The 12,213-nt window shown below is 30.1% G+C and overlaps 2 protein-coding genes across 3 annotated transcripts; both read left to right on the forward strand.

The window, feature by feature from the left end:
- LOC109327813 (putative WEB family protein At1g65010, chloroplastic) lies at positions 2,328–4,247 on the forward strand. Its single transcript, XM_019560979.1, has one exon. The coding sequence runs from the start codon at positions 2,392–2,394 to the stop codon at positions 4,162–4,164; it is 1,773 nt and encodes a 590-aa protein (XP_019416524.1). The 5' UTR covers positions 2,328–2,391; the 3' UTR covers positions 4,165–4,247.
- On the forward strand, positions 7,225–10,295 carry LOC109327815 (lanC-like protein GCL1). Of its 2 annotated transcripts, XM_019560983.1 has the most exons (5): positions 7,225–7,441; positions 7,531–7,706; positions 8,410–8,521; positions 9,299–10,000; positions 10,034–10,295. In XM_019560983.1, exons 1-5 carry the CDS (start codon positions 7,295–7,297, stop codon positions 10,133–10,135), a joined length of 1,239 nt encoding a protein of 412 aa, XP_019416528.1. In that variant the 5' UTR covers positions 7,225–7,294; the 3' UTR covers positions 10,136–10,295. The 2 variants fall into 2 exon arrangements, with proteins under 2 accessions (XP_019416528.1, XP_019416527.1); XM_019560982.1 differs by having other exon boundaries at positions 9,299–10,295.

The raw sequence follows: 12,213 nt of genomic DNA on the forward strand, positions 1-12,213 counted from the left end.
CCGTGTGTTTTTTCCGTTGGGATCGGACGGTATCCGAGGTGCTAAGATGTGTTTTCTCAATCTGAATAAACGGCTGTGATTCCATCTGGGACCCAACGCACGGATCTTGAAGCCTAGTTGGTCGCTTCCCATTGGTTGTTAGAATTGACAAGTTTGAAAGAGAGAGAAAATAGTTGAGGTTGGGTAACACTTTTCTCCTTGGGCCTCATCAAATTCTGGCAAGGCCTTTCATTTTTTCTATGGCTTCCTACACTCATTTAGTCATTTTCTCTCTTAAGTACTTCTTTATCTTCAAATTTTGATTGATCAATCCACTTATGGGGAGACTTGTTCTTCTAATCCCAAAGGTGAACAACTTATTTTGAAATAGCTTCCACTTAACTAGAATGTGGTCTATAAGGTAATTATAAAAGTATTGTGGAACAAACTTTTGAGATAAGTTGGCTAGCCTGTTACAAAGTAATTTCATACAAAAAAAAGGGTATTATTGAAGTCGTAAGGCCATGTATGGGACTGACGCTTGCCCAATGTCGGAAGGTCAAGAAAGTTGGTGACCTGATGACAAGGGAGCCGGTAATCGAAGCTCCAGTGAACGGTTGCCGTAACTATAATGATCCTAAGGTAGTGAAATAGGCTCAGTGAAATAGACATGCATGTGAAGATGCGGACCACTGCATTTGGACAGAAAAACCATATGAAGCTTCACTATTCCTTAGGATTTGGCTCAAAAAGTTAGGTATCATTTACAAAATACTAAAGCTAAAAGGACGTTATGACGATCATTAGGTTTGTAGTCATTGTCTTGGTGACCCAACTTTTTCAAGATTGGTTTATTTATATTTCTTTAAGTAAAATAATTTATATTTAATAGTAAATTTACATTGTGTTAAAATTATATTTTATCATTTTATAAATTGTGTTTAAACTATATTTTTAATATTTTTAAAATGTCTAGGTTCATGCGAATTGTTGTGTACCCAATGCTCAGGGTTGAGGTCGAGCGAATATCCACACATGTCCTTGTCTAAAAATGAAGCAACAATGTAGGCCCAAGTAATATATTTTTCGAATTCATCCAAACCTATTATCATCCTAAATCACAAGGGTCATTGGTTAATGAGTGTTTTCAGCAAAATTTGGATATGATTCCCCTATATATTATTGAAATTCTCCATAAATGAGTAGGATTTGAAACTGTCATGGAACTTGGGATAGAAGAAGATCATTTTTTAAAGTGATTAGCTTAAAGTTGTGAAGTTAGGTTAACATTGATATACTATTATAGTCTTGACTATAGCTCCATCACATTGTTAGTCATTTCTGTTGAGAGATTTGTTTCATATGCATTAGCTTGTGTCATTTTCATTTTGGTATATTCAAATAGGTGATTCATTATTGATATTAACATCGTATATATTTTGATCACTTGCTTTATCGTTCCATAATTGAATTGAACATGAGGGAGAAAATCATATAATTGATATTCATGAGGAATCTAAATTGAAAATCTCAAATACATTTGTAATTTTTTAATTTCTTAATAAAAATTCAGTCTCCTATGCCACATGCCATATTTCTCATTCAAAAAATAACATAAGATTGCATATCAATTTAGAAATGTGATAAATATTTTTGTTGATTAAGGTAATTGTTGAGAAAATTTGTGATTTTAATAAACTTCTCTTAATTATATAAAGAGGGTTGATAAAAAATATTTTTATCACTATATAAGGAATATTAAATATTGAATAACTAAAGACATATATAAAAAAACAATTGGCAATGTTGAAGAAATGATTAATTGTTATTGGTAATAGGCCTACTATTTCTTTTAGGAATTTCTTGACCTAAATTGGAATTGCTTTATTGGTAATAGCTTAGATCACTATTATTTGTTGGGTGGAGGATTAAAATAGTTGAGTATTCGCCTTAACTATTACTTACCCTCTTTTGAAGTGAGACTTATATGGAGATATATATCATATATCATATTTGTAGAATAGTATATTTATGTTTTTTGTGTTATCATTTATGACGGAGATCGATATAGAAAGTAGTTTCGATATCTCTTCTTGCATGGCACAACAACAACCAACAAACACATTTGCCTTAAGAATCCAAAGTTGAATTTTAAGGTAGTGGTTTCCTATGAAAAACCCGTCAACCTAGGACTTCATCTAAAATATGTTTGTGGTTTTCTCGTATTTTTAACTTAATGTTATTATTCCTTTGTTCTAAAAATAGAACTAGCTTCCAAAATGAGGATTTATCTACTACTAAACAATGCACTTATTCTAAATGTCTAGTTTATAGGATATCTTGTAATTCTAGCCTTGGTTTTCATCATTACCTTGTTTTGTGTTCTATATTCATTTTGAGAAGGTGAATCCAATGAAGGAACAAATGAGTATAGTTGAGGATGAAAAAGGTATAACCTTCAATGAGGTAAAAGAAATGAAGAAAGTTTATGAGGATGCTAATGTAATGGTTGATCAAGTATTACCCACAAAGTGGAATATTTCAGAGCCACATGCAATAGACCAAATGGTGATGGAATATAACAACAACAACATTGGATCATTAACACAACATGAAAGAAAAAAAGGGTTGGAACTTGAATTGGCAGAGAAAAATGTTTTATTGAACAATTTGAAGAAAGATATGGATAATCTTAAATCATCTGAGGCTAATGCAATGGCCATGCTTTCTGACTATAAAAGGAATGTTCAAAAATTAGAGGCTGAAGTTGACAAAAGAAAAGAATCAGAAGCCAATTTGTTTGACACATTGGTGATGCAAACAAAACAGCTTGAGCAAAGTAAGATTTCTCTTGAAGAGACTAAGCTTGAGGTTTCTAACCTTGAAGAAAAAGTAAAAGCACTTCAAAATATGAAAACTCATGGTGAATCTAAAGATGAGATTGTGAATGATATTTCACCAATGGAAAGTGAAAAGGGTATGAGAAATGAAGCTGAAATAGGACAAAGGGAGTTGAATAATGAAACTCGAGAGGGTGAGGATTTAACTATAGAGGAAAAACTTTTGGTCGAAGAATTGAACTTGCTTAAAAATGAATTGAAGTCAGCAACATTGGCTGAAGAGAATAGCAAAAAAGCTATGGATGATTTAGCATTTGCATTGAAAGAAGTAGCAACAGAAGCTAATCAAGTGAAAGCGAAATTGACCTTAAGCCAAGTCGAACTAGAGCACACGAAAGACGACGCGGAACGTTGGAGAACAATGTTAGCGAGCAATGAGGAGAAGTACAAAGAGATTTTAGATGCAACAAGGAAAGAAGCTGAAAGATTCAAGAACACTGCTGAGAGGTTGAGATTGGAAGCTGAAGAGTCACTTTTGGCATGGAATGGAAAAGAAACCGAGTTAGTGAATTGTATTAGAAGAGCTGAAGAGGAAAGGTTAAACACACAGAAAGAAACAACTAGGGTTTTTGATATGCTAAGAGAAGCTGAGAATAAGATTAGGGTTTCAAAGGAAGAGAATCAAAAGTTGAGAGATATACTTAAACAAGCATTGAATGAAGCAAATGTGGCCAAAGAAGCTGCAGAAATTGCTAAAGAAGAAAATGCAAGACTACAAGATAGTCTCACATTACTTGTGCAAGATAATGAAATGCTGAAAATACATGAAGCTGCATCATTTGAGAATATCAAAGTGTTGAAAAGATTGCTATCAGAATCATCATTGAAGGAGTTCAAACATGAAGATAATGAAAAAGGGCATGCAAAGAATCTTAGCAAAACTTTTAGTCTTAATTTAAAGGAAATGATTTCACCTCATAAAGAAAACCACAACCTTAAACAACAGCAACAACAACAACACAAGGTTGGAAATGATGAAGCTAATGGCAACAACAAAGAAACAGAAGATGATACATTAAGGGGTTCAATATTTGATGAAGTGGATTCATCAGATTCAGACTCACACCATGATGTAGATATAGGAATTTCTGATGATTTTTACCATTTAGATGAATCAAACTTTGATGAATCTGAGGGTGAAAGAAATTCAAGAAAAAGGAGAGCTTTGTTGAGAAGATTTGGAGATCTTATAAGAAGAAGAGGAAATCATTATCATCATAGAAAGGATTCATCAAATGAAGAACACTTACAACAAGTTACAAACATAACACAAATTGCCAAATAAGGATTCATACATTAGATTGATGTGTTTATATTTCTTTTATTATTTGCTTAGATGATTTCTCAAATTCCAATATGGAAGAATTATACGCCCTCACTATTATTTTTTAGAATCTCATTTTTCATTATCAGATATAATTATCAAGGTTTAAGTAATTATAAGGCGAAATATTTGTACGTTGTCATTATAAAAATTTATATACAATTACTACGTTATTTATTATTCATTTATATTTAAAAATTAATGATAATTAAATATGAACGATGAATTTTATAATGACATTATAAAAAATTCGTATACTCTAATGCATACATTTTTTCCTTGTAATTATAAAACATTTTACATTACTTATAGACTCACATTTAAGTGCTTGAATGACAGGATCATACCCAAAGTTCATACATTTTTGCTTCTTGTCTCTAACATTATATAAATGCATAGGTTATATCTCTTGTGTTGCCTTATAAATTCTCTGAAATTATTCAAATCAGAATCAAAGATGATTATATTTTATGATAAATATAATTATTCAAACCATCTAAGTTAATATTTTATGATTAAATTTAATAAACAAGAATTTATATTAATTATCATTGACTCTTAAAAAAAGTAATTCAAATCAATAGTGAATGATGTAATCATTATATATAATTCTTTATACTAATACTGTATATATATTACACTCATACTATAAACTTACCTTACTTAATTCTATTTTTAGAAACATTTTTTTTAAAACAACTAAAAAATATCAAATTAATAAAATATAACATTCCAATTATTAATAAAATATTAAAATTAATCATTTTAATTTTTTATTAGGAATTATTAATATTCAAATAGAAAATTTATTCTTTATTATGTCTGTTACAGTTGTAGCTTAATAATGTCTGAGCTGGAATTATCTAAAAAACATTATTCATTTTAAATGATATTAATTTAATTCAAAATATGGTAACTCTTAACTAAACATGTGTGAATTGTGAGTGTTAAGGTTTAATTGGTCACACCCTCCTCCTCAACCCAAAACTATATTGGATACTTTAAGTATTGAACAAAACTATATTTTTTTGGTTATAACAAAAAAAAACTATCTTTATTTGTACTATACGCAAACACTTTCTTTGGACTTTTACAACCATATTAAGCTCTTCAATGTGTTCAAGGAAAGGAAAATTGTACTTCATATTACACTTTGAGCTAAAATTCTAAACCATGATTTTTGTTTTCGTTGAAATTTTGATATCTGGAACAAAAATGATATTTGATGTGACTAGTTGTGGTAACTTTGGTTTAAGAAAATATAAAAACAAGAAAATCATTATTTTTGTCTTATAAAAATAAAAGATCGCAATTTGTTTGCACAAAAATAAGAAAATAACTCCAAACACATTTATTATTTTTTCTTTTTTTCGTGCAAACACATTTATTTTAATTCCAAATCCACATAATGCCAAAGGTTCAAAGTTCAAACACATGTTTTGATTCACCAAAATATATCATGTCTCAAAATATATCAATGGTTGATATAAAATATCAACCAAAGTGTGAATGTGGGGTTGAAACTCCTATTTTGTTTACAATCTGCAACTAGTTATCCAAAAAATTGATAATTTTATCAATAATCTTTGCCGTCAATATTATAATTTTACTGAAAATAATATTTATTTTTGTAATGGTTGGAGTGCCCCCAACAATATAAAAATTAACTATTGTTACTTTTTTTTGTTTAGTCAAGTATATCACATTTGGACCAAAAATATTAACAATATAATAAAACCAACTTTGGAATATAAATATTTTCATGTCAACTGGAATATTCCTAATCTTCAAAGAAAAAATATATGACATATAAGTTTTGCATATGGTTGTATTACTCATCATTTATGTTTAATTATTATTGACTCTTCAAAAAGTAATATAATTAAAGAGTAAATGATATATTTATTGTGTATAAATCTTTACACTAACAATATATATAGATATTACACTCGTTAACTACTATATTAAGAGGATGCAAAGATTCATCAGGTTTTTGTCATGGTTATATTTTATACCTCCAAATTAATGCTTACAAGTCAGAAATAGACATAAATTACATAATAATACATTCACACATCTTTAATGTCCCACTCATATACAAAGTAAATAACAAAGTAGTGGTTGGTTCTCGCCTTCTAGCCTGTCATATTCAACTTTTGTATATGGAGATAATTTATGTTAAAAAATAGTCTCAATATGTGAATATTTCATTGTTTGAACTAGATTGTCTTTGGAAAAATATATGGATAAAATATAGCAGCTTACACAGGGAAAATGTGAAGCTACTTTCCTTGTTTATTTTATTAATAGGAAATCAACAAGTAAAAGTAACTTAAATCAATAATTGATACATTAATATATAAAACTTTAAGCTTAAAATCTGTGCATTGTCTTGATAAGCATATCATCTACTATTGATTTATATTACTATTATTTGAAAGTCAATAATAATTAATAGATCAATGGTGAATAAATTACTGACAATGTAAAAAACACACTATGTAAACATTAAATCCTAAAACTTTATGCTAATAATATATATCTTAAACAAAAATAGCATGTGTTTGGCGTGTTTTTTCTAGGATCCTCTATATATCTTTATAAAAAGTAAATGTTAACGTGGCCAAAGGGTGTATAATCTCCTACATACATGCCACTATGTGGAACCACGTCTTGACGCGTTTGCCAACATTAATATAATAATAATATATATACACTATACTATATATAAATATACACGAGGAGAAATCCATTTACAGTTGATTTAAATTACACTAGTTATACTCAATTTCAACCTTCATTTTTTAGATCCAACTAATCAAATGAGTGAAACTTAAAAGTTTTCAAGATTTCTATTTTTCTTTTTCATCACTTATTGCATTCAATCATTTAATCCATTTGATATATAAAAATTAACGATTAAGATTGAGTGTAACTTGAATCGAGGTAAACTAATCCCTTATTTATATATACATAGTTGTAAGATATAAAACCATGATGAATTAGATTTGGATAGTGGCTTGTGGTCACAAAAAACCTTCACTCACACTCTTTATATTTTAGTGTTTGAGAGAGAGAGAGAGAATTAACAATGACATCTTCAGTGTTTGAGGATGTACCTGAAGAGGGAAAACACGAGCCGTCTGATTTGATCACCGAAAGCATGAATCTGACGGCTACAAACCTTTCACTTCCGAATGATACTTTTCTCAGAGCTGCAATTTCACTCAAGGACCAGGTATATGTGTAAATAATCGATTTTTATATATAATCGATTAATTAACCATCACTTTTTTTCTTAAGCAATGTTTTAATTTATGTGTTGAGGTGGTGGAAATGACTTGGAATCGAAGAGAAGTGATTGATCCAACGGTGTATAGTGGTCTTCTCGGAACAGCTTTCACTTGTTTGAGATCATACCAAGTTACTTCTAACAACAAAGACTTGCTACTATGTGCCCAGATTGTTCACACGTGCTCCAATCTTGCACGTGCCTCCCTAAGGTACAATCTCATTTATATCTGTTGGACAGGAGTTCTATTGTTATATGGGTATAGGAAGAGTGAAGAGTCACAAATGAGACACCACGTCTTGAACCAAAACCTTTAAGACATTAGTTTCATAGGCCATTTCCTTCTTATAAACTTTTTCACTCCTCCCTACATTCCAATGTGAGACTTCAAATTTGAATAAACCCAACAATATCTATTACACATTCTTATTTTATGATATCAAATATTTAATTTAGTAGAATTTTTTCTACCGGGTGTTTATAATGTTTATATGCTGTTATTGTATTAATAATGGTTACTTAAGATTTATATATATATTTTTTTTTGTAGAAATAAAAAATTGTTTAGTAGGGAATTAGAATTTAGTTTATGGTGGTAGGGTAGCTACACAGTATTTATACATATAGATATATAATATAAATATTATACTATAGTTGTATATCTTTTTTATAACTTAATTATAGCTCTATATAATAATTAGTGAGCTCGTTGCAACGATATTGATTCGGTGGATTTCAAATTCTGGAAACAACCTATCCCTTTGAAAGCGTAAAACTGTGTACATTTCTTATGTCAAGATTTCACTAAGTGGGAGCCTCGTAACTTAATTTGAAGCTATGCATTTCATTCTCTAACTTAATTTGAATTATTGCGATTTTTATAAAAGTGTTTTGTCGTTTTATATTTGTTGCAGGCATGTGACATTTTTGTGTGGTAGAGGAGGAGTATATGCACTTGGTGCTGTGGTTGCTAATTACATGGGCGACCGTATAAAGCGTGATATGTTTTTGGGTCAATTCATTGAGGTAACGTTAACAACTTCAAAAAACCACATTTTTATGCATATGCCTTATTTGAAAAATATCCCTTTCATATTCAATCTCCACTTCTCCGCTAAATACGGATATCTTGCTACTTGTGGCGATCACTAGGGATAACAATGAGTAACCGGATATACATGTACCCACTCATAATACTCACAACGGTCGGGTTTGGGTCCTTATTTATGGATTCGCGGACTAGAGATTTTGAAACCAATGTTGAATGGTCTGGATTTGGATAATGAGGGACCCAGACTCACGAGTAATCAGAACCACAATTCCTAAATGTATATACAATAATAACTAAACATTTTTGTTATAATTGTGATGTTATATTCTTAAGCAATGATGTTATATTTTTTTTTAATATGTAATTATGAAGTAATGTTATGTTATGTTGATTGAGAGATGTTAGAGGTTCAATATGTTTTACTGTCTCATTTTAAATTACGTTTTTTAGTAAAAAATTATATTTAAATGACAATTAGAAGTTGTGTACTTGTACTTCATATTTTGATTTATATCGGGGGTGATTCATTAAGGTTTAGTTTGTGAGTTAGATTTTGGAAGGGAAGGAAGAGAAAGAGAAGACTTGAGAGTCATCTTACAAGTGTATTTCATAGCTCTCAAGCCTTCCTTTTCCCTTCCTTCCCCTCCAAAATCCGACTCCCAAACTTACCCTACTTTTCTTTCAGTTCACAAAAAGAGTAAGCATGCATGAGAATATATTAATAAAGATTTTATGATGGTATTAATTCTTAGGTAGCAAAAGAGAGAGCACTACCAATAGGACCAGAGGAAGGTGGATTTGGAATGTCATATGATCTTCTATATGGTAGAGCAGGATTTCTATGGGGGGCATTGTACCTAAACAAGTACCTAGGAGAAGATACAATTCCGAACGAGATCTTAATGCCGATAATCGACGCTGTATTTGCTGGTGGTAGAGCTGGTGCATCTGATATTAAAGATTGTCCATTGATGTATAGATGGCATGGTACTAGGTACTTAGGTGCAGCAAATGGTCTTGCTGGTATTCTTCATGTGTTACTTCATTTTCCACTTTGTAGTGACTATGTTGAGGATGTTAAGGGCACTTTGAGATACCTTATGAGTAAGAGGTTCCCTCATAGTGGAAACTACCCTTCAAGTGAAGGGAATCCAAGGGATAAGTTGGTGCAATGGAGTCATGGTGCAACAGGAATGGCTATGACTTTGTCCAAAGCAGCAGAGGTATTTCCAAATGAGAGAGATATAAGAGAAGCAGCAATAGAAGCAGGGGAAGTAGTGTGGAAGAATGGATTGTTGAAGAAAGTAGGATTAGGTGATGGTGTATCTGGAAATGCTTATGCCTTTCTTTCCCTTTTCAAACTAACTAAAGAGAGTATATATGAAGATAGAGCAAAAGCATTCTCTTGTTTCTTGTATGATAATGCAACAATAACAACAAGTGTAGCTGAAGAGGGTTATGCACCATTTATGGATGGTGGTGGTGGTGGTGATGCATATTCTCTTTTCCAAGGTCATGCTGGAACTGCATGCCTCTGGTTTGATTTGCTTGCACCCCACAATTCTAGATTTCCAGGCTATGAATTATAGACTAGTATGTGTTATGTGTGTTTATAACAAATTACCTATGGATTCTGCTGCTAAGGATTATGGTGGATCATAATGTGCTTTGACTATAGTCTAAACTATAAAGTAGTGTAATTGTTCTTGATCATCATTTTATTTTTATATATACTCTTCTTTTGATCAATATGCAAAAGAAATATTCCCTAGCAATTTTTTTGGGCAACAATTTAATTGAGATTTTTGAAATAAGTATAAGCTTCCTTGAAGTTAGAAAGACAAGCTTAACATGGTTCTCTCCATTAAATGAAAGACATGCCCATTTATTTCATTTTATTTTTAATAATAAAAATATAATTTTTATTATAATTAAAATGATAAACGTAATATTGAATCTTACATTTTACTGATTTTTAAGTATTAACCTATCTATTAATGGAGAGGATTATTAGATATCCTAAAAGTTTCCACTATATGTGGAGTTCCATAAGTCAACTATGGAGAGCTTTGTGAACCTACATAGCACCATATATATATATATATATATATATGATAGAGAAAAATTTATATATTGATAGTGTAAGAGTTTTTATACTGTCATTGTATCATCCATCATTCATTTTCAACTATCATTAACTTTTAAAAAATAATCCAAATAAATATATTAAAAAAATAAAATATTAAATACATATTAATTTTATATTTTCTATCCAATAAAAATGAAAAGGTACAAGAAGATGTGCTCTCATACATATCACTTACATAATTAATAGATATGATACTATTGGTTGACCAATTAACACTGCCTTTGAAGTTTGAAGTAGAACAATTATCATGAGAGAATGATTACCTTATATCAGTGTTGTTAAAACCGTACCGGTTATCAAACCGGTCAGGGTACTGGTATAGTGGTACAGTGGTTCAACCAGTGGTTCAGTAATTAAACCGCATGCCGGTTAAACCAGACATACCTACTTATATTTATATGTATATAAACCTATAACGAAAAAATTCCAAATAGGTAGATACTCAAATTTATAATCCATATTTATAATCTACTCAAAATTCACATAAATAAACAACTTAAAGACTTTAACAAATTCAAAGTCTAAATTAAAAAACATATATCAATCCAAAAGTATCACTTAACAACCACAAAATATAAATAAATGACATAACTTCACAACTCACTCTATAAAACAAATAAATTTAGAGTTTTAACATTTAACATCAAGGAGTCAAAGTTATCTTATATGAATATTATATTTTTCTATCAAATCTTATCTTCAGACTGTACTCCAAGATTACACAAATATCATTGAGATTACACACGAATGTTTGGAACCAAAATGTGTAATCTAAGTATGCTTTGGAAGCCTGTGCCTTGAAGTGTTGAAGAAGAGTTGGAAAGATGGGTCACCTTGTAATGAGTTTTTAAGTTTTTAAAAAAAAAAATATATGTGTATAAGCCAACCGGTTTAGTAAAATACCGGCCGGTCACCGGTTTTGACCGATTTTTGACCGGTTTTGACCGGTTTTTGACCGGTTTTAATACTTGGTTGGTTCAACACCTGTACCGTACCAGTTAGGGGCCCGGTTCACCGGTTTTCCGGTTGAACCGGCCGGTACGGTACGGTTTTTATAACTATGCCTTATACAAACCTGGCAAGTTTAAATGATCAATTGTTTATAATTAATTATAGAGTTAAAGATAATATATTTAACTTTAAAGAGATAAGAGGATTTGAGTTTGAAATATAAATTATTAAAAAATTAATATTTTTCTAATTTCATATCTTATCAAACTTACATTAGAATAATTACCATTTTAATATTTATTTTCTATAAAAAGTACATAAATATTAAAATTGGCAAAAATTAAAAAATTATAGACAATGGCCTAAAAATTCCCATTTAAAATTTAAATAATCCTTTATATGTTTATCTTTTACTTAGTTTCCTATGATTATAATCAAATTGATACAATTGAATGATGGTTATTAATGTTTTCAATTTAATTTTTATGCTTAATTTTTTGTGATGAAATTGACATTAATATATTCTTAGTAATCCTTATATAAAAATCAAAATTGTCTATTTTTTTA

Source organism: Lupinus angustifolius, chromosome LG15, assembly GCF_001865875.1.
Source record: "Lupinus angustifolius cultivar Tanjil chromosome LG15, LupAngTanjil_v1.0, whole genome shotgun sequence".
Classification (NCBI taxonomy): Eukaryota; Viridiplantae; Streptophyta; class Magnoliopsida; order Fabales; family Fabaceae; genus Lupinus; species Lupinus angustifolius.

Coding starts and splice junctions, on each gene's coding strand:
- LOC109327813 (XM_019560979.1), top strand. CDS start 2,392: ATGAAGGAACAAATGAGTATAGTTGAGGATGAAAAAGGTATAACCTTC.
- LOC109327815 (XM_019560982.1), top strand. CDS start 7,295: ATGACATCTTCAGTGTTTGAGGATGTACCTGAAGAGGGAAAACACGAG. Junction 7,442..7,530: donor CAATTTCACTCAAGGACCAG/GTATATGTGTAA, acceptor TTATGTGTTGAG/GTGGTGGAAATGACTTGGAA. Junction 7,707..8,409: donor CTTGCACGTGCCTCCCTAAG/GTACAATCTCAT, acceptor TATTTGTTGCAG/GCATGTGACATTTTTGTGTG.